At 36.6% G+C, this 26078-nt stretch overlaps 1 protein-coding gene across 4 annotated transcripts in view; it reads left to right on the plus strand.

Moving 5' to 3' along the window:
- The window catches only part of DPY19L2 (dpy-19 like 2), a 93834-nt gene that overhangs the window by 65333 nt on the left and 2423 nt on the right, over window positions 1–26078 (plus strand). For 3 of the 4 annotated variants that reach the window (XM_070787851.1, XM_070787852.1, XM_070787853.1), the window contains 5 exons: window positions 5455–5479; window positions 15762–15881; window positions 16802–16976; window positions 23378–23477; window positions 24620–24745. In XM_070787851.1, the coding sequence (XP_070643952.1) occupies window positions 5455–5479; window positions 15762–15881; window positions 16802–16976; window positions 23378–23477; window positions 24620–24745 (546 nt within the window). The remainder of the gene's footprint in view (window positions 1–5454; window positions 5480–15761; window positions 15882–16801; window positions 16977–23377; window positions 23478–24619; window positions 24746–26078) is intronic. The other variant, XM_070787854.1, reaches the window with a different exon arrangement.

A 26078-nucleotide genomic window follows, 5' to 3' on the forward strand; every position in this document is an offset into this window, starting at 1 on the left:
CATGGCTGCTGTCTCAAAAAAATTGAGAGGGTATGGTGGCTCAGTCAGTGGTAAAGAATCCACCTGTCGGTCACGAAGAACCCCTGGAGAAGGAAATGTCTCACTCTACTATTCTTGCCTGGAAATCCCATGAACAGAGAAAGAGGAGCCTGGCGGACTACAGTCTTTGGGGTTATGAAAGAGTTGGACATGATTTAGTGACTGAAACAACAACAACCATGTAGAGGACAGACTTGAGGGGCAAGTGGGTGGAAATGAGGTCTTTCTTGGTGATTACATTCCTGAAAGTTCTGGCTCTCTATGGGCATCTGGGCAGAAGGGTCCTTTAAACCACAAAAATAATACAGTTGACTGTTGAACAACATGGATTTGAACTGCGTGGTTCCACTTATTCGCAAACTTTTTACAGTAATAAACACTATACTGTTACTAGATCTGTGGTTGATTGAATTTCAGGATACAGAGGGACCAAGTATATGGAAAGCCGACTGTAATTTATACTCAGACTTTCAACTGCACCCCTCACTGTTGTGTCGTTCAAGGGCTAACTGTATGCTTATGGTGATACAATCAGAAAAAATAGTATATCAAGAAAAGAAGAAATATTCCCGTCTCTTAGATGTATTCCTCAATTAGTGCTGTTTATAAATGGCTTAGTTTGTATCATTGCAGTAAATACTTCTGAAAGCACAGTGTATTTTTTTTTACTGGTATTACTCTGTAACTTTCCCTTTATTTAGCAGTTTCTCTTGAGCATCTTGCTCATACTTCATAGTAGTCCCCATGTTTTATTTATTCATTATCACGAGTGACTATCGTGTACTTAGCCATTCTCACATTAGTGGAGGTTTAGATTATATTTCTCTTTTTGTCATAACAACCAATGCTATGATTAATTACTGACTTTATACACATTCATTTGGACACTTATTTCAGTATTTAGAATAGTTAACATATTTGAAATGGGACTGCTGGGTCATAAGCTATGAATATTTTACAGTTTGATGGATACTGAGAGAATAATGGTGAGAGTGTCCATGTCTCTGCATGTCTATGAACACCAATGTTATTACGTTTTCTTAATCACATTTTCTTACTGGTAGTTTTTTAAGAAGTAACTCATTTTACAAAGTGAAGTGAAGTTTTACATTTTTACCAGTGAAGTACATCTTTCCATATGTCTGTTGGCTATTTGTATTTCTATTTTGTCCATTTGAAAATTTATTTATGGTGTCTTTTTATAGTATAGACAGTAGTCTTTTGTCTGTTATGTGTATAACAGGCTTTACTCTAGAATGTCAGTTTGTAACTTATTAATGGTCAGTGCTCTATAGAAGATTAAAATTTCTATACAATCACAACTGTACACTCTCTGTTTTCTGTTCATTTCTGCGCTTAGGTACACTTCCCCACATCAGTATCATAAAAATAGTTCCCCATATTCTCTTTCATAGTTTTTTGCAAAATAAATATGTGTAAAGTAGATAATGCAATGATTTGATATTCATAAATTTTGTGAAGTGATCACCACAACAAAGTTAATTAACACATTCAACATGTCTATCAACTCACAGAGTTACTGTGAGTGTTTGTATGTGTGTAGATACTTAAGGCCTACCGTCTTAGCAAATGCCAAGTATACCGTGCAGTATTATTAAGTATAGTCACTGTGCTGTACATTGCTTCCTCAGAATTTCTTCATCTTATAACTAAATGCTTGTACCCTTTAAGTAACATCGCATCATTATGCCCAGTCCCCAGACCCTGGCAACTACCATTCTGCTCTTTCTTTTACGTTTTTGGGGGTCACTTTTAGATTCCACATACGAGTGATACCATAAAATATTTGTCTTTCCTTGTCTGCCCTATTTCACATACCATAATGCCTTCCAAGTTTATCCATGTAGTGGCAAATGCCAGGATTTCCTTGTTTTTCTTTCTTTTTCTTTTATGGTGGAATAATACTCTGTTGTATTAGAGTATACACACATGCCACATTTCCTTTATTCATTGTTGACCTAACAAAATAATTGGACTGCCAGATAATTTCTTCAGCAAAATTGGGTTTACTGGGGATCAGCAGAGGATTGCACTTTGAGGTTTACCACCATGGTGAGCCACATGCAAGTCCCTGCACAGCAAGGAGAAGAGAACACTTTTACGGAAGGGAAAACAAAGTTGTGAGAGCTATAGTAAACAAAAAAGTTCATGGCTTTTCATTGGCTGACTACTTGCCAGGAAAGAAGAGGAATCCTTATTCTTCTTGTTGGACTCTTCTATTGTTTCAGGGCATGAAAGTGCCCCCTTTTTGTCTCCCAACTCCTATTTAATTGAGATTTCCTTTTTTTTTTTTTCTTTCTCCCTTTTGATCAAGACCTTTCTCTGAAAGCAGCATTGATCGAGAATCAGGTTTTCCAGTTTCAGTAGCTTTCTGTCCCTTAATGCCAGGAAGGACTTTTTCTGTGTGTAGTGTCTGCAGAGGAAAAGTATACTGATTAGAAACCTATTGAGGACACATGCAAGTAACAAAGAGAGATGGGAAGGAGACCTCTCAGGGACTTTTTATCTAAAGTTTATACATTATCAAGATCTTAGATCTTTGTGATCATCTAAAGTGCCATGTCATCCTCAAAGGTTTGATGATAAATTTCCAACAGGCCTGATCTGGATATCCTGGGAAATCCTGTACCTCTTGTTACATTTTTCAACTTAGGCTGATTCTCCTGATTACACACACACACACACACACACACACACACACACCCGTGCTCACCCGTGCTTTCTTTTCACTTCCATTTAGTGGGATATTTTTTGTCATCCATTCACTTAAAAGTGTGTATCCTTCATGCATATCCTTAAAACTAAAACGAGACTCTCATAGGCAGCATGATTGGGTCTTGTTTTTTATCCATTTAGCCACTCTTTGTCTTTAGAGAATTTAATCAATTTATACTTAGTTATTAATAGATAGGGATGGCTTATTTTTGCCATCTTGTTTTCTTTCTGTTTTGTAGTGTCTGTCTTCCTTTCATGCTATCTTTCTTCATCATGTGATGATTTTCATAGTGGTATACTTTTATTCCTTTATCTTTTGCATATCTGTTGCACGTTTTTGCTGTGTGGTTATCATAATACATCTTATAGTTATGAGTCTATTTTAAGCTGATAACAGCTCAACTTCATTTATATATAAAAATTCTGCTTTTTTACTTCCCTCGTCCCCATTTTATGCTTTTGATGTCACAATCTATATCTCCTTATATTGTGTATGAGTTAGCAAATTATTGTAGCTATATTTATTTTTTAATGCTTCAGTCTTTTTATACTAGAGTTAAGTGATTTACACACCACTATTACAGTATTACAGTATTCTGAGATTGACTAGTTACTTTTACTAGCTAATTTTGTGCTTTCGTGTATGTTTATGTTACTAATGAGCATTCTTTCATTTCAGCTTGAAGGACTCTCTTTAGCATTTCTTATAAGGCAGGTCTAGTGATGATGACTCCCTCAACTTTGTTTTTCTGGGAAAGTCTTTCTCACCTTCATCTGAAAGACAGCTTTGCTAGGTAAAGTATTCTTAGATGGCAGATTTTTTTTATTTGAGCACTTTTAAGAATCCCAGTCTCTCCTGGCTTGCAAGGTTTCTGTTGAGAAATCTGCTGATAGCCTTACAGGGGTTCCCTTATATGAGACGATTTTTTGTTTTCAAAGTTCATTTTTTGCTTTTGACAGTTTTATTATATCTAGTGAATTTGCAGTGTGTGTGGGGAGTTACCTATGAGCTTCATGTACTTGAATGTCCATATCTCTCTCCAGAGTTGCAGGTTTTCAGCTGTTATTCTTTAAATAAAGTTTCTGCTCTATTTATATAATTATTCATGGAAATTTTAATCTGAACACTCAAATTTTTCTTTAGCTCAAAGGATATTCTCTTTCCCTCTCTCTTTTGCTTTAGCCTCTCTTTTTTGAACATCTATTATTATATTTATCATATTTTTTATTTCTTTTTTCTCCTCAGAATTTCATGAATGCATCTTCAACACAACTTTCAGTTGTGTACACTGCTATTTGACCTTTTTTTAAGGTTTTAAATTTGGCAAATTAGTTTTTTTAATTATCTCTGAAAGCTCTTTTTTATTACAGCTTGTTTTATTTGTATGGATACAGTGTTCTCTTAAGCATCTGTGAAGATAATAATTGGAACTTTCATTTAATACTCTTATTACTTATATTAACACTTTCTTGAGAGTTCATTTGCTCATTTATCTTGGTGTTTTTCTTCCATCCTATTTGTTTCTCATGATTTGATTGTATACTGATATTCTAAATTAGTTACTAGATTTATTTGTATCCATAGTTATTGTTGGGGTCTTTGGTGATTATAATACTTACCTACCAGGCCTCTTCCTTACATGCAATCACTCACTACAGGATTCTGTTGTGACTGACAGGTTTCTGGACGTGTGGGAACCCATCCATCCACACCCACTTCCACCCTTGACTGCAGAAGTCAGGAAGGAGCTGCACTGGTGGCAAAATAATTGAGTGATTTCAGTACTCTTCTCAGTGGCCTTCCCCTCACTACTCTTTTTTTTTTTTTTTAAATCTCTGGATCTGTGTGTGCCCCTGAACTTCCTTATACTTCATACTTTCATATTTATACTGTCTTACTTCTCTTGCCAAACCCAAAATCCATATGAGAAGGCCTTTTATACTACAAAGCTTTGTTATAAAAGTGAAATATTGTCTTTACAATGGGAAGCAAAATAAGCAGTCTTGTACCTCTTCCCAATCTAACACAAACTGTGGAGAATAAGAACAGGATCTGTTCTGTTCACACTGTGTTCACTGCACAGTGTCTGGAATACGGTAGGTATGCCATAAATTTTTAGTAAATTTTTAGACGTAAATATTTAGAAAATTTCTAAAACAACTTTTGTGGAACTAAAATTATTTATATGCTTTACCCAAAAAATTTATTCTAGAAATTTATCCTAAGGAAATACTCAGAGATGCTTACAGAGTTTTAAGTGCAAGGATGTTCATATTTATAATTGTGAAAAATAAAAATAACTCAAAAGTCACAGCAGTGCTTATCTAAAGCATAATATATGTATGTGATTGAATATTTAATTAATATTCTTTTTATTATTTATTTCTCCAAAGGGAGTATTTAGCATTCAGTAAAACCCATTTTGTCTTAACCAAAGAAGAGCATTTTGATATACTTTAAATAGAATGACTATAAATCATGCCTTTTAAATTTCCATTGTTTTTAGTAATTTTTATCTAATTTAGTAATTTTTTGGTAGAACTTAGTAATTTTTATCTAACAGCTTTATTTATATATTAATTTATTTAAAATATAAGAACAAATAAGTGGAGGTTCATTCTGATATAATCATAGTATAATGAACAGTCAGTTAATAGAATATTTTTGTTTTATTCCAGAAAACAGCTCCTTGAACATGGTGAGGTAAAGCTTTCATTTTAATCTCTGCTAGATTTGTGTATTATATTTAAGTTCAAGGATATTCACAAAGGTATAACCTTGCTGCAGGTGTACCATCAGCAGTGCTAAAGTGGTTCAATACTGATAGTAAATTTCTGCTGATCTTCCCACTTTTTAAGCTGCTCTCAATTTTGAAGAGTGGTAAGGACTTGACAACCAGAAAGCTGATTTATGACCACTGAGTATAATTAAATTAAATTACCTTCATTCATTCATTCATTCAACAATAATAAACATTAATTTCTAGCCTGCTGAGCCAATCAGCTATGGGCCATCAGGGTAGGTACTGTGACTGGTGACTTTGCCACACACAGACTTGATGTTCAATCAGTTATAATCTTAGCAGTGTTATAGGATAAAACAGATAGTATAGCAGTGTTCCTGCTCTCAGATACATCTAATTTTTCAATGGAGAACAAAACAGGATAGTCTTTTTTTTATGGTGCTAAATTGTTCTGCGATAAGAGAAAAAATAGCATGGGCTAGAAATATGATTTCCTAAGTAATAGAACTTTGAGTCTTAAGGGACAGGTCAAATTTACATGAAAGGACCACTGATTGTGAACTTAATAGGAATAGCTTATGATGATAAACAATATGTTTTGAATAGTTACTATGTGCCATGTACTGTGCTGTTTGAGTCTCATAATATTATTCCCACTTTGCAAATAAGAAAATCATGTTAATTAAATGATATTAGCTGTTAAAGATAAATGATAACATCAAAATGACTTAACTCAGTGGAAGTTTAATTCTTTGCTCACATAAAACCAGAGTTTCAGATTAGCAGGTGGTTCTCCAACAAGCAGTGTTTCAGGGACCCAGATTCCTTCCACCTATGGTTCTGCCATCTTTAACATGTGGTTTTCAGGCTTGATTTGTACAAGCCAACAAAGAAAAAAGAACACTGCACACTGGAGGCTTTGTAAGAGCTACCCCTGGAAAAGAGACAAATATCGCTTCCTGCTCACAGCCAGAACTCAGACATATGGCCACACCTGACTGCCAGGGAAGTTGGGAAGTGGAATCTTGCTGTGTTTCTAGGAATAAAAGCAAAGAGTCTCTGCCAAGAACTGGAGACCTGGAGAAATGAAACAGTTCACCTAAGGTCTCACAGCAAATTTGCAGTAAATCTTCCATTTATCCACTGCCAATCCGTTTCCAGCGCTCCTAGAGGAGTGGTCAGCACTTTCTGCTTCCTATGTGCCAGGTATTTTGGTTGGGGAGGGTAGTTATTTACATACTTTTATACTTTCATTCTTACAACAACCCACTGATGTAAATACTATTACTTTTTATTTCACAGATTAAAAAAAAATGTTGCAAAGAGATGGTCAGTAACTTGCCTAAAGTCAGAAAGCTAGAGTGAGCTGAGCTTTGTAGAGCCAAGTACTATGAATCCAGGCAGTGTAGCAACAAAATCTATGCTGTTTGTCATTCACTCTGCAACCACCTAATTCCATAAGTATTCCTTAAGTTTCTGCCTCCCTTTTTCACATTAGTTTGCTACCTTCTCATTGTCATTCATTTCTCCATTTATTCTTATTTTGCCCACTTTTCTCTTTTGTGTTAATTCTGTATATTTATCCATTCATAAATAAAAAAATAATTGGATAAATAAAGATTTATCCAATCTTTATTATGTGCCTACTATACACCAAGTTTCTACTTCTATGGAAATGAAGGTATATAGTAGAAGGAAAAAACGAGAACATATAAGTATATGTGAAATGACAAAGGGAGATATAAAAGTAGTACAGAAGAAGTGATTAAATCTGTGTGGAGGGGATGTGGTAGTTGGAGAAAGGTTTTTAAAATGTATATAGAGGAATAGCTAGCTGAAGACAAAGGATGCACGTGTGCAAGGAAGACAGAAGGTAATGAATTTATCTGGTTTAGCTCAGTTCAGTGACTCAGTTGTGTCCAACTCTTTGTGACTCCATGGACTGCAGCAGGCCAGCCTTCCCTGTCCATCACCAACTCCCAGAGCTTGCTCAAACTCATGTCCATTGAGTCAGTGATGTCATGCAACCATCCCATCCTCTGTTGTTCCCTTCTCCTCCTGCCGTCAATCTTTCCCAGGGCCTTTTCCAATGAGTTGGTTCTTCACATCAGGGGGCAAAAGTATTGAAGCTTCAGCTTCAGCATCAGTCCTTCCAGTGAATATTCAGGACTTATTTCCTTTAGGATTGACTGGTTTGATCTCCTGGACGACTCTTAAGAGTCTTCTTCAACATCACAGTTCAAAAATATCAGTTCTTTGGCATTCAGCTTTTTTTATGGTCCAGCTCTCACATCCATACGTGACTACTAGAAAAACCATAGCTTTGACTAGACAGACCTTTGTTGGCAAAGTAACGTCTCTGTTTTTTAATATGCTGTCTATGTTTGTCATAGCTTTTCTTCCGAGGACCAAATGTCCTTTAATTTTATGGCTGCAGTCACCATCTGCAGTGATTTTAGAGCCCAAGAAAATAAAGTCTCTCATTGTTTTCATTTTTTCCCCATCTAGTTGCCATGAAGTGATGGGAATGGATGCCATGAGCTTAGTTTTCTGAATTATGAGTTTTAAACCAACTTTTTCACTCTCCTCTTTCACTTTCATCAAGAGGCTCTTTAGTTCTCTTCGCTTTCTGCCATAAGGGTGATGTCATCTTCATATCTGAGGTTATTGATATTTCTCCCTGCAGTCTTGATTCCAGCTTGTGCTTCATCCAGGGTGGCATTTTGCATGATGTACTCTGCATATACGTTAAATAAGTAGGGTGACAATATACAACTCGATGTACTCCTTTCCCAGTTTGGAACCAGTCTGTTGTTCATGTCCTGTTCTAACTGTTGCTTCTTTACTTGCATGCAGGTTTCTCAGGAGGCAGGTTAGGTGGTCTGGTATTGCCATCTCTTTCAGAATTTTCCACAGTTTATTGTGATCCACACAGTCAAAGGCTTTGGCATAGTCGATAAAGCAGAAATAGATGTTTTTCTCAACTTAGGCTTTTTCAGTGATCTGACAGATATTGGCAATTTGATCTCTTGTTCCTCTGCCTTTTGTAAATCCAGCTTGAATATCTGGAAGTTCTCATTCACATACTGTTAAGGCCTACCTTGGAAAATTTTGAGTATTACTTTGGTAGTATGTGAGATGAATGCAATTGTGCGGTAGTTTGAACATTTGTTGGCATTGCCTTTCTGTGGCTACGGCTGAGTTTTCCAAATTTATCCATAGATATAAGGCAAATCAGTGTTGCTGATGGATAAAAATGACAAGGTGGGAAAAGTAAGCAGCATTAGACTGTGGGAGCTTTGTATGCAAAGAAGCTGGACGTTATCAGGACCTTGTTGTGAAGTTGGAGATGGTGTGGTCAGATCTGAGTTTTAAATACTTTAGTCTGTTGGCAGTAAAGAAGATTATATATATTTTTTTTTTTTGAAAGGCAGTTATAAGTCAAGCTGACCAAAAAGAGGACAGTGATAGAAAATCTCTAATTTTTTTTAAACTAAAGTGGGTATGTTAAACTCCTAATACATAAACAGATTTAAATTTCTAAAAATAGTAGATCTTATAGAAGGAGATGATAGCTTTCTGGGCAGTACCAATGTGAAGTCTTGTGTCTTCCTGGCACCTAATCCTACTCCCACTTGTGACTCACACTTGATAAATCTCTTTGGTTTGGGATGGAACTGTTTTCACCTTGACTTCCCTGGTGGCTCAGATGGTAAAGTGTCTGCCTACAATGCGGGAGACCCGGGTTCGATTCCTGGGTCGGGAATATCCCCTGGAGAAGGAAATGGCAACCCACTCCAGTATTCTTACCTGGAAATCCCACGGATGGAGGAGCCTGGTTGGCTACTGTCCATGGGGTCACAAAGAGTCGGACATGACTGAGCGACTTCCCTTCACCTTAAGGGATGACAGGGTGTGAGAGGCAGAAATGTTGACAAACTCTGAATGTGATATGATAATGAAAGGTTGTACATTCCAGCTTGTTTCAAAATTAGGTGAGGATTTTGAATAAATCCTTAGGATACTTTTTTCACCAGGGAGTAAGTTCTAAGTTCCTTGCTTTGTGCCAACCCTCTGAATCAGGGACAGTCTGCAAATCTCAACTCACTAAATGAACCCCTGGGTCACCTCCCTACTGTCATGATATTATTAAAGTTTGTTAGATTAGTGGAGTCTATTGTGATTTTTTACTCATAATTTAATGTATTTGTGTTTTATTTGTTCCATCATATTAGTTAGTTTTAGCCAGCTGTTCTATGTTACGAGCTTAGAAATTAATGAAGGAATACATAGTAATTCACAGGAAAGAAAAAGAAAGAGATTTAGAAACAATATTTAGTTCCAGAATATCATAATACTGTGAAGAACTTGTGAAAAGATGGGCTAGGGAAAGATAACATTTAGAATAATTAACTCCTGAATATTCTTTTGACCTACTAATACCTCATTTTGAGCATGACAGTCAGTATTGCATCAGCCTTCACTTTTGTCTAGTCCCTAATTTATTATATTTTGTGATTACTTTATATTAGATCCTTTATATTTAAGTCCATTTTATTTTGTGTTTTATATTATAAACAAAGTTTTTCTGTTATAGCCAGAGGGCTTTATATGACATACAGCTGAAGGCATATGTCATAACATACAACTTATTTGGAGCTATTCAGTTGAAAAACTGAAGTGATCCAGAATTTGGGGGAGAAATTACTTCTTTTGAGAAACTGGTATTGAGTAATATATTTTGGGAATCCGTACACTTCTGTATTCACAGATTAATAGAACTATATTGTTGAATAGTTTGTTGTTTGGAGAGAAAGCATAAGTTAATAGTGCAAAATCATAATTACAGTTTTTAGATAATTGAGAACTGAGATGCACCAATAGGTGTGGAAGTTACAGGAAAACACTAGTTCAGTTTTAGAAAAGATTTTCTCACATATATACAGCATCTGTCTTTGTAATAGGTACTCCTATGGCATATTCCTATCCCGGAAACGGTGAATATTCTGTTCATAGATTTATAGAAGTGATCCCTGTTTTGGGTAGTTGATTAAAGTAGATGGCTCACATAATCTACCAATCTGTGATTTAGTGGCCCTCCAAAAAAGGACCTATTTGGGTGTGAAATGTGTAGGTTTCTTTTCTTTCTCCAAAGCATGATTCAGATTTTGTTCAAGGGTGAGTCTGACTAAGGAAAATGAAGGGTTGATTTTGAAATAAATTTTCCACATTCCAAACTTGGGTTCAAGAATTATTTTAAAAAAGATTTCAGTTTTTAAACATCATTTTAAAATGAAAAAAATAGCTTTAGGTACACTTTTTGTCATTCTGTTTTATTTTTATTTTATTTTTATTTTAATTGGAGGCTAATTACAATATTGTGGTGGTTTTTGCCAAACATTCACATGAATCAGCCATGGGTGTACATGTGTTCCCTATCCTGACCCTCCCTCCCACCTCCCTCCCCATCCCATCCCTCAGGGTCATCCCAGTGTACCAGCCCTGAGCACCCTGCCTCATGTATCAAACCTGGACTGGCAACCTATTTCACATATGAAATGTTTCAATGCTATTCTCTCAAATCATCCCACTCTTGCCTTCTCCCACAGAGTCCAACAATCTGTTCTTTACACCTGTGTCTCTTTTGCTGTCTCATATATAGTATCATAGTTACCATCTTTCTAAATTCCATATATGTGCATTAATGTACTACATTGGTGTTTTTCTTTCTGCCTTACTTCGCTCTCTATAATAGGCTCCAGTTTCATCCACCTCATTAGAACTGATTCAAATGCATTCTTTTTAATACCTGAGTAATATTCCATTGTGTGTGTGTACCACAGCTTTCTTTCTTTTTTTTTTTTTTTTTTACTTTTTTAAAAAATTTCATTTTATTTTTAAACTTTACAATATTGTATTGGTTTTGCCAAATATCGAAATGAATCTGCCACAGGTATACATGTGTTCCCCATCCTGAACCCTCCTCCGTCCCCATACCATCCCTCTGGGTTGTCCCAGTGCACCAGATCCAAGCATCCAGTATCGTGCATCGAACCTGGACTGGCGACTCGTTTCATACATGATATTATACATGTTTCAATGCCATTCTCCCAAATCTTCCCACCCTCTCCCTCTCCCACAGAGTCCATAAGACTGTTCTATACATCAGTGTCTCTTTTGCTGTCTTATATACAGGGTTATTGTTAAATCTTTCTAAATTCCATATATATGTGTTAGTATACTGTATTGGTGTTTTTCTTTCTGGCTTACTTCGCTCTGTATATAGGCTCCAGTTTCATCCACCTCATTAGAACTGATTCAAATGTATTCTTTTTAATGGCTGAGTAATACTCCATTGTGTATATGTGCCACAGCTTTCTTATCCATTCATCTGCTGATGGACATCTAGGTTGCTTCCATGTCCTGGCTATTATAAACAGTGCTGCGATGAACATTGGGGTACATGTGTCTCTTTCCCTTCTGGTTTCCTCAGTATGTATGCCCAGCAGTGGGATTGCTGGATCATAAGGCAGTTCTATTTCCAGTTTTTTAAGGAATCTCCACACTGTTCTCCATAGTGGCTGTACTAGTTTGCATTCCCACCAACAGTGTAAGAGGGTTCCCTTTTCTCCACATCCTCTCCAGCATTTATTGCTTGTAGACTTTTGGATCGCAGCCATTCTGGCTGGCGTGAAATGGTACCTCATAGTGGTTTTGATTTGCATTTCTCTGATAATGAGTGATGTTGAGCATCTTTTCATGTGTTTGTTAGCCATCTGTATGTCTTCTTTGGAGAAATGTCTATGTAGTTCTTTGGCCCATTTTTTGATTGGGTCATTTATTTTTCTGGAATTGAGCTGTAGGAGTTGCTTGTATATTTTTGAGATTAGTTGTTTGTCTGTTGCTTCATTTGCTATTATTTTCTCCCATTCTGAAGGCTGTCTTTTCACCTTGCCAATAGTTTCCTTTGTTGTGCAGAAGCTTTTAATTTTAATTAGATCCCATTTGTTTATTTTTGCTTTTATTTCCAATATTCTGGGAGGTGGGTCATAGAGGATCCTACTGTGGTGTATGTCGGAGAGTAATTTTGCCTATGTTCTCCTCTAGGAGTTTTATAGTTTCTGGTCTTATGTTTAGATCTTTAATCCATTTTGAGTTTATTTTTGTGTATGGTGTTAGAAAGTGTTCTAGTTTCATTCTTTTACAAGTGGTTGACCAGTTTTCCCAGCACCACTTGTTAAAGAGATTGTCTTTAATCCATTGTATGTTCTTGCCTCCTTTGTCAAAGATAAGGTGTCCATATGTGCTTGGATTTACCTCTGGGCTTTCTATTTTGTTCCATTGATCTATATCTCTGTCTTTGTGCCAGTACCATACTGTCTTGATGACTGTGGCTTTGTAGTAGAGCCTGAAGTCAGGCAGGTTGATTCCTCCAGTTCCATTCTTCTTTCTCAAGATCGCTTTGGCTATTCGAGGTTTTTTGTATTTCCATACAAATTGTGAAATTATTTGTTCTAGCTCTGTGAAGAAAACCGTTGATAGCTTGATAGGGATTGCATTGAATCTATAAATTGCTTTGGGTAGTATTCTCATTTTCACTATATTGATTCTTCCCAATCCATGAACATGGTATATTTCTCCATCTATTAGTGTCCTCTTTGATTTCTTTCACCATACCACAGCTTTCTTATCCATTTGTCTGCCGATGGACATCTCAGTTCAGTTCAGTCACTCAGTCGTGTCCAACTCTTTGTGACCCCATGAACCACAGCACGCCAGGCCTCCCTGTACATCACCAACTGCCGGAGTTCACCCAAACCCATGTCTGTTGAGTTGGTAATGCCATCCAACCATCTCATCCTTTGACATCCCCTTCTCCTCCTGCCCTCAATCTTTCCCAGCATCAGGGTCTTTTCAGATGAGTCAGCTCTTTTGTATCAGGTGGCCAAAGTATTGGAGTTTCAGCTTCAACATCAGTCCTTCCAATGAACACCCAGGACTGATCTCCTTTAGGATGGACTGGTTGGATCTCCTTGCAGTCCAAGGGACTCTCAAGAGTCTTCTCCAACACCACAGTTCAAAAGCATCAATTCTTTAGCGCTCAGCTTTCTTTATAGTCCAACTCACATCCATACATGACCACTGGAAAAACCACAGCCTTGACTAGACAGAGTGTCAGACTCTGCAACCCCATGGACTGCAGTACGCCAGACTTCCCTATCCTTTACCATCTCCCAAAGCTTGCTCAAACTCATATCCATCGAGTTGGTGATGCCATCCAACCATCTCATACTCTGTCATCCTCTTGTCCTCCTGCCTTCAATCTTTCCTAGTATCAGGGTCTTTTCCAGTGAGTCGGTTCTTCGCGTCAGGTGGCCAAAGTATTGAAGCTTCAGTATCAGTCCTTTCAAAGAATATTCAGGATTGATTTCCTTTAGGATGGACTGGTTTGATCGCCTTCCTATCCAAGGGACTCTCAAGCATCTTTTTTAGCACCACTGTTGAAAAGCATCAGTTCTTCAGCATTCGGCCTTCTTTATGGTCCAACTGTCACATGATTACTGGAAAAACCATAGCTTTGACTATATGGACCTTTGTTGGCAAAGTGATGGCTATGCTTTTTAATATGCTGTCTAGGTTTGCCATGGCTTTTTTTGCAAGGAGCAAGCGCCTTTTAATTTCATGGCTGTAGTCACCATCTGCAGTGATTTTGGAGCCCCCCCAAAAATAAAGTCTGTCACTGTTTCCATTTTCTCCCCCATATACTTGCTATGAAGTGATGAGACCAGATGCCATGATCTTTGTTTTTGAAAACTGTTCCACACCATTAAATAGTCTTCCAATATATTAATGTCTATATAACATGTGATAGTGGAGCTTCTCTGGTAGCTCAGATGGTAAAGAATCTGCCTACAATGCAGGAAATGCAGGAAACCTGGGTTTGATTACTGCATTGGGAAGATACCCTGGAGAAGGGAATGGAAACCCACTCCAATATTCTTGCCTGGAGAATCTCATGGACAAAGGAGCCTGGGGGGCTACAGTACATGGGGTTGCAAAGAGTCAGACACAGCTGAGGAACTAACACTTTACTTTTCACATGTGAAAATGCAATAATTTACTTAGTCTTCTATATTGTTCATTTAGTTTGTTTCTATTTCTGGTGTGAAAAGCTCACTTAAGTTACCATCTTTATAGAAGTATTTTTATGTTTTGATTATTCCCTTTAATGCCTAGAACCAAAATTTAGGTTGGTTTGGTTCTAGGGTCTTGGCTAGACCCTAGCTAAGGTTGGCTCTTTTCTAGGATCTTGATAAATATTACTAAATTACAAACATATACCAGTTATTACAGTGTGTGGTTTCATGGCATCCTCTCTAATACTCAATATTAATTTAATATTTGTCAATTTTATAGATGAAAATATTATTTTTACTATTTACCTTGTTTTAATATTAGTGGTTTAGAACATGAATATTTAGTTAATTTTACTTGTATTAATTCTTTGTCCATTTATGTACTGAGGAGTTTGTTGATATTTTATGAATATGTCTATTAGAAAAGTTTTGTTTGAAAACTTAGCTCAGTGAAACTCCATCTTAGTCAAAATGGGGTGTCCTACTGATTAGTACAAATATTTATACAATTCCACTACTTCTAAAATAACCTAGATTGTGTTACGATTTTTGTTGCTGACTAAATATCACAAATTTTTGAAGCACCCCATTTTTTTAAGTCTCTGTGATTCCCTTTCTCACCTGGTATAGGGCCTTGCTCAAATACCACCTTTCAGGAGTTCCACTCTGATGATCCTAAGTACACTTGCAACTTCTGCCTGTGACTTCACACCACACCCTGCACTTCAGTCTCCTTTTCAGCTCTACTTCCTTTTCCATTATGCTTACCACTTTCTGAAAGACTGTTTAATAGGTTTTGTTATTTGATATGTCTGTTTATTTTCTGTCTCTCCTTACTAAATCTACTAAAATGTGAGTCTCCTGAGGACAGGAATTGCTCAGTGGTGTTTTAGCACCCTACTATATCCAGCACTCACAACAGTACCTGGCATATAGCAGGCATTTGATAAATCTTTGTTGAATGAATGAACGAATATTAATAGATGTATTACTGAGTTAAAAGATCCTTGTCCTAGTGAATACCAATAGTTTTAATATACTTTATTGTACATATACTAATTTTAAAATATGAAGTGAAAATTAATTTTTGTTTTTGTTTTTATAGATAATTTTTCACACATTGCAGTTGTTTGCATTTACTCCCCTTGCCATTTTAATTATGAGACTGAAGCTCTTTTTGACACCTCATATGTGTGTTATGGCTTCACTGATATGTTCTCGGCGGGTAAGGTATTCATTCTTTTATAACTACTCTATAACACTATAGCAACTACAATGTAGTTAATCATGGTTTTGGTCACTAATCTAAAACATAAAAGTACTTGGTGTTTTTTTATCTTAAGTGATTTAAAGTACTAGTTTGTGATTCATTATAGCATAAGAAAAGCAAATTCAAGTAGCTTTGAAATTTATTCCTAGACTTTAGCTGATAATTCTGTGACTTTCCCCTCTATCAGTATTCTCACTAATATAGTTTTTGAAATTCAGGTAAGTGTAACAGTTTCATGGCCCATCAAAACTATCCTCAAGTGCTCTTGTAATACTAGAGAAGATGCAGTGCAATTGTTCTAGTATTGTCCTGTTGGGCTTGGATAATCTGTGGAAAAATTGTCAGTTTCTAAGGTTCTGTTACTGTAGCTCATATGCAAGACAGCTAGATAAAGTAGCTAGAGTTTTGGGACCAAGTTACTTCTAGAGACCCCTTACTTGGTCTTGATTATAAATGTTTTGCCTTAGAATATCATAATACTTAAATTCCTGAGAGGATAAAAATTGTCAGTACTAATGGTGTTTCCCTAGATATTCAAGATGTCCATAAAAGACATCCAGATGTTATAGGATTTAGTTCGAGGATATGTCAGAATTATGATTTGTTAACCTTAACTCCTGCTTGTAAATCTGTCCTGGAAGGATCAGGTATTTCTTCTTTAATTCTTTCAAGAGGAAAGTAAGCTCCATTTTTAACTGGATCATATAATTCTAAAATATTTGCTGGTTTTAAACAATAGATAATTATTATATTCTGTATATTATTAGTATCAAATGGTCATCCATCTTGGTTTAGGTAGAAAGGTGAGAATATATTATTGACCCAATAGCACTGTTCATATAAGAATGATAAATAAATGGTTTCTTTCATTTCAGCTCTTTGGCTGGATTTTTTGCAGAGTTCGTTTTATGCCTGTTATCCTCAGTCTTGTAACAGTAATGTCAATACAAGGTTATGCAAACCTCCATAATCAATGGAGCATAATAGGAGAATTTAATAATTTGCCCCAGGAAGAACTGATACAGTGGATCAAATACAATACCAGGCCAGGTATGTAGCTGTTTTGATTATATGTATAGCTAGCACACACACATACACTTATACACATTATATGTTGTTATACATTTGTGTATATTGTATAGTTGTCATTTCATATATGTATGTGTGTATATATGCAATTTAAAAAAACACATGCATTTATACCTTCACACATTTTTAGTGTGTTAATTGCAGCGTTCATCAAATCAAATTTCCAAAAGGAAACTTTGTGTCCTCTTTAAACCCCTCCTGGATACCTGTCAAAAAGAATTTTAATTGATATCTAGAGTTAATAATTGTTCACAAGTTATATGCTATAACTCTGAGATTATTACTGTATCATAACAGTGACACTTCAAAGTAAAAAACCTTTAATAAATGACAAACTTTTGCACTGTGTGACAGGCGACTGGAGAAACCAGTTTTGACTGTGGGGAGGTTAACAATACCCTTCCCATTACTTCCGCCAGTGCATACCCTCTGCTTCATGTCTATAAAACCAATCACATACAGAAGGGTTAAAATCTTGGACATTTGGGTTTTTTCACTAACTCATCTCAAAAAGATGATTATACATGCTACTTTTAAATAGTTTAAAATATTTTTTTAGTTTTTCTTTTCTTACAGTCTTTATCTAAGACCACCTCAAGCAGATTGATATTTACTTCATTTTTAAATACCTTTCCAGAGAATGAATATATTCTATGCTATTTTCTGCAACTACTCTATAGTCCTGTCCAAGACAGTTTTTTCTGGCTTAATTTCTTCACTGTGATTTATTTAAATTTATTCTGTGACTCTTTGAGCCACTTTCCTCTTATCTCCTGTTTGATAGTCATCATTCTACTATTTAGCTATCATTAAGGTAAACTCTTATAAACTTCAACTCAAATATTTGGTCTGTGTCTTTCAAAGGATGACAGTGACAATGCCTCATAACTTAGACTCTGAGTCTTAGAGCTTCCAGGCTAGTTTAGTCAGAATTTTTGAACTAATCCTTTATTTTTTCCCTATAAAGTACACGGTAGTTACTGCTTTTAATCTCTCTCACCCCTCACCACTTACAGCTGTTTTTCCAAAGCTTTAAAAGGTATCTGTTCTTTTCATGTTTGCTTGCATCTTTGTTCCAGTGTTTGTCTTGGGTTCTTGGCAAAGAAAGCCTATGTTTAGCAAACTTACCCTTCTAAGAGATTTCCTACAAACTCTTACGTCATTTTTGCCTCTTCTTTGATCCTACCAATTTTTCTCATCTCTGTATTATGAGTTCTCTCATGGTTACCACAGGTTTTATTAAACGAAGCTTGAGATTCTATAATTAGGGTGAGACTAGAGCTTACATTCAGGTCTGCCATGTAGCTTTGCATAGTTTGTACACAGCACAAAGGTGCTCAGTTGAGAGGACAAGAGGGAACTGTAATCCAGCCTGTGGTCCACTCACAAGTCATGTATTCGTGAGGTTCTGTCAGATCAGAAGGGATACTTTTTTCTAATACATGCAGTAGGCTAATTGGAGATTTAAATATATTATAGAAAAGATCCTGTGGTTTCCCTGTCATGCTCATATTTGATGCCTTACTCCCAAGAGGAAAGAAGCAGCTAAGGAGTATTTCTCCCTTTCCCTCTGTTTCATAGACGGTTTCTTCTCCGTGGTTCCAGTTCTTGCTGGACAGGCTTCCCTAGTTTCTTCTGGATGACCCTAGTCCTGAGCTTGGGTCCCTCTAGCCCAGAGTTTCTCAACTTTGAAATTTGGGGCTACCCTTTACACTGGCAGAATAATATTTAGCAGCATTAGCAGCATTCCTTTCTTCTACCAATCAGATGTCAGTAGCACCTCTCCCGTAACAGTGTGGTAACCAAAAATGTCTCCAGAAGTTGCCAGGAACAAAATTACTCCTGACTAAGAGCTTTTCATCATTAATTATTGAAGCTTACAGTAATAAAGATATGTTTACTTCAGTTTATTTATATGTTTTTTAATTTAAGGCATATGCTGCTGCTGCTAAGTCGCTTCAGTCGTGTCCAACTCTGCACGACCCCATAGACGGTAGCCTACCAGGCTCCTCCGTCCATGGGATTCTCCAGGCAAGAATACAGGAGTGGGGTGCCATCTCCTTCTCCAATGCATGAAAGTGAAAAGTAAAATCGAAGTTGCTCAGTCGTGCCTGATTCCCAGCGACCCCATGGACTGCAGGCATATGAAGAGATATAAATCCCTTAGAAGAAATGTAATTGCCCTCATTGTCAACAAAGGAGTCCAAAATGCAGTACTTGGGTGTAATCTCAAAAACAACAGAATGATCTCTGTTTGTTTCCAAAGCAAACCATTCAATATCACAGTAATCTAAGTCTATGCAGCAACCACTAATGCCAAGGAAGCTGAAGTTGAATGATCTGTGAAGACCTACAAGACCTTCTAGAACTAACACCAAAAAAGATATCCTTTTCATCACAGGAGACTGGAATGCAAAAGTAGGAAATCAAGGGATACCTGGAATAACAGGCAAATTTGGCCTTGGAGTACAAAATAAAGCAGGGCAAAGGCTAATAGACTTTTGCCAAGAGAATGCATATACGGTCTTCCAACACAGAAGAGACAGCTCTACACATAGACACCACCAGATGACCAGTACTGAAATCGGATTGATTATCTTTGCAGCCAAAGATGGAGAAGCTCTATACAGTCAGAAAAACAAGACCAGGAGCTGATTGTGGCTCAGATCATGAACTCCTTATTGCCAAATTCAGACTTAAATTGAAGAAAGTAGGGAAAACCACTAGGCCATTCAGATATGACCTAAATCAAATCCCTACAATTATACAGTGGATGTGACAAATGGATTCAAGAGATTAGTTCTGATAGAGTGCCTGAAGCACTATGGACAGAGTTTCATAACATTGTACAGGAGGTGGTGATGAAAACCGTGTCCAAGAAAAAGAAATGCAAAAAGACAAAATGGTTGTCTGAGGAGGCCTTACAAATAGCTGAGAAAAAAAGAGAAGTGAAAGGCAAAGGCAAAAAGGAAAGATACACTCATCTGAATGCAGAGTTCCAAAGAGTAGCAGGGAGAGATAAGAAAGCCTTCCTAAGTGAACAATGCAAAGAAACAAAGGAAAACAATAGAATGGGAAAGACTAGAGATCTCTTCAAGAAAATTAGACATACCAAGGGAACATTTCATGCAAAGATGGGCTCGATAAAGGACAGAAATGGTATGGACCTAACAGAAGCAGAAGATATTGAGAGGAGGTGGCAAGAATACACATAACTGTACAAAAAAGATCTTATTGACCCAGATAATCAGGATGGTGTGATCACTTGCCTAGAGCCAGACATCCTGGAATGCAAAGTCAAGTAGGTCTTAGGAAGCATGACAATAAACAAAGCTAGTGGAGGTGATGGAATTCCAGTTGAGCTATTTCAAATCCTAAAAGATGATGCTGTGAAAGTGCTGCACTCAATATGCCAGTAAATTTGGAAAACTCAGCAGTGGCCAAAGCACTGGAAAAGGTCAATTTTCATTCCAATCCCAAAGAAAGGCAATGCCAAAGAATGCTCAAAGTACCACACAATTGCACCCATCTCACCTGCTAGCAAAGTAATGCTCAAAATTCTCCAGACTAGGCTTCATTAACTGAGAACTTCGAGATGTTCAAGCTGGATTTAGAAAAGACAGAGGAACCAGAGATCAAATTGCCAACATCCATTGGATTATAGAAAAAGCAGAAGAAGTCCAGAAAGGCATCTTCTTCTGCTTCATTGACCACGCTAAATAAAGCCTTTGACTGTGTGGACCACAACAAAATATGGAAAATTCTTCAAGAGATGAGAATACTAAACCACCTAACCTGCCTCCTGAGAAACCTGTATGCAGGTCAAGAAGCAGCAGTGAGAATTGGACATGGAGCAATGGACTGGTTCTAAATTGGGAAAGGAGTACATGAAAGCTGTATATTGTCACCTTGCTTATTTAACTTATATGTAGAGCACATCATCAAAGAAGGCAATGGCAACCCACTCCAGTACTCTTGCCTGGAAAATCCCATGGACGGAGGAGCCTGGTAGGCTGCAGTCCATGGGGTCGCTAAGAGTCGGACATGACTGAGTGACTTCACTTTCACTTTGCACTTTCATGATTGGAGAAGGAAATGGCAACCCACTCCAGTGTTCTTGCCTGGAGAATCCCAGGGATGGTGGGGCCTGATGGGCTGCCATCTATGGGGTCACACAGAGTTGGACACGACTGAAGCGACTTTGCAGCAGAGCACATCATGCAAAATGCTGGGCCAGATGAAGTGCAAGATGGAATCAAGATTGCTGGAAGAAATATCAATAACCTCAGATATGCAGATGACACCACCCTTGTGACAGAAAGCAAAAAGGAACTAACAAGCCTTTTGATGAAGGTGATAGAGAAGAGTGAAAATGTTGGCTTAAAACTCAGTGTTGAAAAAATGAAAATCGTGGTATCCAAGCATGGCAAATAGATGGGAAACAATGGAAACAGTGACAGACTTTTATTTTCTTGGGTTCCAAAGTCACTGCAGATGGTGACTGCAGCCATGAAATTAAAAGACGCTTTCTCCTTGGAAGAAAAGCTACGACAGACCTAGACAACGTATTAAAAAGCAGAGACATTACTTTGCGGACAAAGGTCTATCTAGTCAAAGCTATGGTTTTTCCAGTAGTCATATATGGATGTGAGAGCTGGACCATAAAGAAAGCTGAGTGCCGAAGAACTGATACTTTTGAACTGTGATGTTGGAGAAGACTCTTGAGAGTTGGCCAGGAGATCAAACCAGTCAATTCTAAAGGAAATCAATCCTGAATATTCATTGGAAGGACTGATGCTGAAGCTGAAGTTTCAGTACTTTGGCCACCTTATGCAAAGAACTAACTCATTGGAAAAGACCCTGACGCTGGGAAAGATTGAAGGCAAGAGGAGAAGGGGATGACAGAGGATGAGATGGTTAGATGGCATCACCGACTCAATGGACATGAGTGAGCAAGCTCTGGGAGATGGTGAAGGACAGGGAAGCTGGTGTGCTGCAGGCTGTGGGGTTGCAAAGAGTTGGACATGACTGAGCGACTGAAGAGCAACAACAAATTCATTCAAAGTTACATTTAGAATGGTTAATAATATTTGAAAATAAATATTCAATTATTTCCAGTAGATCTGAGTAATATGCCTAGTTCTTATTGGTGGTTTTACTTTGCTGATTAAAAGTGATAATGATCTTCATAGTTATATAATCATTTATTATATGATTCTAATAAATCATATTTATTTCTTTCATTTGGTCTTTTTGTCTCTCAAGAAATACAACTAAAACTGAAGCCACACAGTAGATTTTGGTGTATCACTAGTTACAACCACAAAGCAACAGATTTATACATGGTATTATTCCAGAAAGTACTACTAACATGTAATGAAATGGTTTGATGAAATGTATTTATAAAGTCAAGACTTAGTTATGAATATTTAAAAGTGATCTGAGGGAAGAAAACAATGCCTTCATCTGTCAAGTTCTCAGGATTACAGTTCATAACCCATGAAACTCAGTTTAAAACATGTACCATGAGACTTGCCCTTTATAAGTCTTCTAGTTCCTAGAACTTTAGACTGTTGGAACAAGATATGAAATTTTACAATTCTTTCCAGTCCCGTCTTTGTAGTGCTGTCTGTTAGTATAGCACTTGAACAGGGCAGTGTGCTCTAGTGAAGTGGCTGAGAGGGTGGGCCCTGAGAGTTCCTAGCTGTGCTGTCTAGGGCTAATTGCTTTGCTGTCTCTTAGCTTCCTAATTTACAAAACAGGAATAACATAGAACCCACCCCCAAAGCTATGCAAGTTAAATTGTATAATCACCAAGTGTATGGCACCAAGATAACATTTAACAAAGTTGGCTATTATTATGTAGACCATCAGTAAATATTAAGTGAAAAAAAAAGAATGCTGTCAATGATTATTATTTTAACTGTACTTCATCTTTCTTGGGCTTCCCTGGTAGCTCTTCTGGTAAAGAATCCGCCTGCAATGCAGGAGAGCCTGGTTTGATTCCTGGGTTGGGAAGATCCTCTGGAGAAGGGATAGGCTACCCACACCGGTATTCCCAGGCTCCCCTGGTGGCTCAGATGGTGAAGAATCTGCCTGCGATGTAGGAGACCTAAGTTCGATTCCTGGGTTGGGAAGATCCCCTGGAGGAGGAAATGACGACCTACTCTGGTATTCTTGCCAGAAAAATCCCATGGACCTCTGTCCACTGGTAGGCTACAGTCCATGGGGTCGGAAAGAGTTGGACATGACTGAGCAACTAAGCACAGCACATCTTTCTTAACTGGGTTCAAATATTACAGATGAGTAACTTTTGGTTTTCTTTAAAACACGTTGTTAAGAAATATAATCTTGTTTTCCAGATGCTGTTTTTGCTGGTGCCATGCCTACAATGGCAAGTGTCAAGCTTTCCACTCTTCACCCCATTGTGAATCATCCACATTATGAGGATGCAGACTTGAGGTGGGCAACTGATAGAGTACTACAGCCAGACACACCAAGGACTTCTGCTGACTCGTAGGAATGGGGAAAATGTTTATCGACACACACACATTCTTTCATCCTCATGTTCATTCTAGAAGTTAAAAAGTAGTAACAATTCAGAAATTACAACATGTACCTGTTAAAGCAACCTTAATAAATGGCTGAAAACTGAAAAAAGCAAAACTGAATTTTGCTCAAAGTAAAAACTACATCAAGAAACCACTCTTGATCTTACTGGTAGCCAATGATTAGCCTTTTTTTCACGGATAAAAAGAGTTTATGAAGTCCACTATGTTAAATGCTTTTATGCTCTTTTATTAGTTGCTTATGGGAACCCTATTTTCCACTGAAATCTGAAAGTTTTGTTTTCCTTAAGTGACTTTTAAAAATTATTTTAATCATCCTAGTAATTGGATAATCTTTTCCTTGTAATGTGACTTTGGTTTATTGTTAAAGGTAATATTTTAAATTAAAGTTTTATGTTTGGCTTTGAAGATTGGGCATTCTGTATGTTTGAACTCTTAAGAAAAGTCTAATGTATAATTGATCATTTACTTAGGATTTTATAAAAACTCCCATTTAGAACTAAATCATCTGTCTACCATATTTTGGTCAACATTCCTGTTTCTCAAGCTTCTGTTAGGGTACTTTCTCTACCTGACTACTACTGTAGATGCTCATTGTCTAATTATTCTATTTACTACATTAGCTTCAACTCATATGTCTTTCAGACCTTCTCTAAATGAAATTATCTACTGAAATCTGTATTTTCACTATATTTAGCCTCTATCTGAGTTTCTTCCAGATTAGTTATTTTATTAATTATGCAAAGCTAATTTTATATTCTGAACTATTATACTGCTACCTATCTCTAGACTCTAAACTGGCTTATACACTGATAATCAGTACCTGAAAAATTCAAATTTCTGTAAGTTTTAGAACATTTAAAATGTAAGTAAAATGTGGAAATTTCTATCCCCAAATAATTCATGCTGTTTGGGATCATGTATAATCAGTGCTCCATCCAGTAAGCATTGGGGTTTTAATTTGGTAACAAAATTTCTTTAGTCAACTCTGTTATCACTTATTTAGACACATTTTTTACTTGTTTGAATTTAAAGGGCTCGGACAAAAATAGTTTACTCCGCATATAGTCGAAAATCTGCAAAAGAAGTGAGAGATAAGTTGGTGGAGTTACATGTAAATTACTACATTTTAGAAGAGGCATGGTGTGTTGTGAGAACTAAGTGAGTATGAGCCCTATGCTCTATGATATATGGTATATTTTAAAGCAATGAATGTTTTACTTCATTACAGCAGTCCTGATTCTTTAAAATTTTTTATTTTAAATTAATTCCATTAAAATTGTTATCTTGGCATTTTATTTAAAATTCTTGCATGGAATTATATACTATTTAAGCATAATGTGATTTCAGAAATGATAGTGTATTTTGCTATCCTAATTCTTTCAATTTTAACATCTGAATGTTGCTTTTTTCCATAATTTTCAAGTTTTTAAAACTTTTATTAGATATCTAAAATACAGATTTGAATTTATAGCAAAGTGAGATACTAGCATTCTGCTACTACAGCTGATTTACATTGGCTTTATAAGACATATAAGAAAAGTTTCACATAACTCAGAAGGACATAATAAGAAAATGTTTCTAATTAACAGTTTTAAATTTCTAAATTTTGAATACCTAAAAAATACATCAAATTCTGAGATGTGTAATGAATATCATCAGGCCTTTGTTTAGTCTCCTTGATTTAAAAAATCCTTAGTTGTATTAATCTTAACATTAAGAATTTTCATTTCTCCTATGAATAATTAGGAATTGGCTATATTAGACTTTTGAAGAGCTAATTTTTGAGATTTTCGTAGCCAATTTTTGTATCTAATTTTAAAATCTAATAAATAATATATAGGAAGAAGTATATCAGTACTTGCAAATGTGAGTGGGGACTAAACACTCCAATCAAATGTCAGAGATTGAGACTGAATATAAAAGCAAAACCCATCTATGTCCTTCCTTACAGGAAGATGCATTTTAAGTACAAATACATGAAAGAAAGGTTGAAGTAGAAAGGATAAAAATTTACCACTTGAGTAGCCATGTGTGTAGCATATGCTAAATATGTATTTTCTAGCATATTCTAAAAAGGCAACACTATAGTGTGGAAGGAAGATCAGTACTTACCTAGGCTGATGTTTCAGGGAGGGGATTGACTATAAAAGAGTACAAGGGAACTTGTTGAGATGATGGAAATTTTCTGTCTTATGATTATGATGGTGTTCACACACATACACGTTTACCCATGCTTATGAAAATTTACACATAAACTGGGTGAATTTTATTGTATGTAAATTATACCTCAATATAGACTGATTTTGTCTGACTTCTTCCCTGTAATGATTCCCATGCAGGGTTATTCTCTAGTGAGAAATATCTCATTCAGTCCACTCAGAAAGGGAAGAGTTGAGGGGAGTAACAGTGGCAGAAGAGCTTCTCTTTCCTGCTTTGGACTTTATATGTTATCATGCTAATTTAACTCAAAATTTAAGTTCAAGAATATGAA

Source organism: Bos indicus, chromosome 4 (assembly GCF_029378745.1).
Source record: "Bos indicus isolate NIAB-ARS_2022 breed Sahiwal x Tharparkar chromosome 4, NIAB-ARS_B.indTharparkar_mat_pri_1.0, whole genome shotgun sequence".
In the NCBI taxonomy this organism is placed as follows: Eukaryota; Metazoa; Chordata; class Mammalia; order Artiodactyla; family Bovidae; genus Bos; species Bos indicus.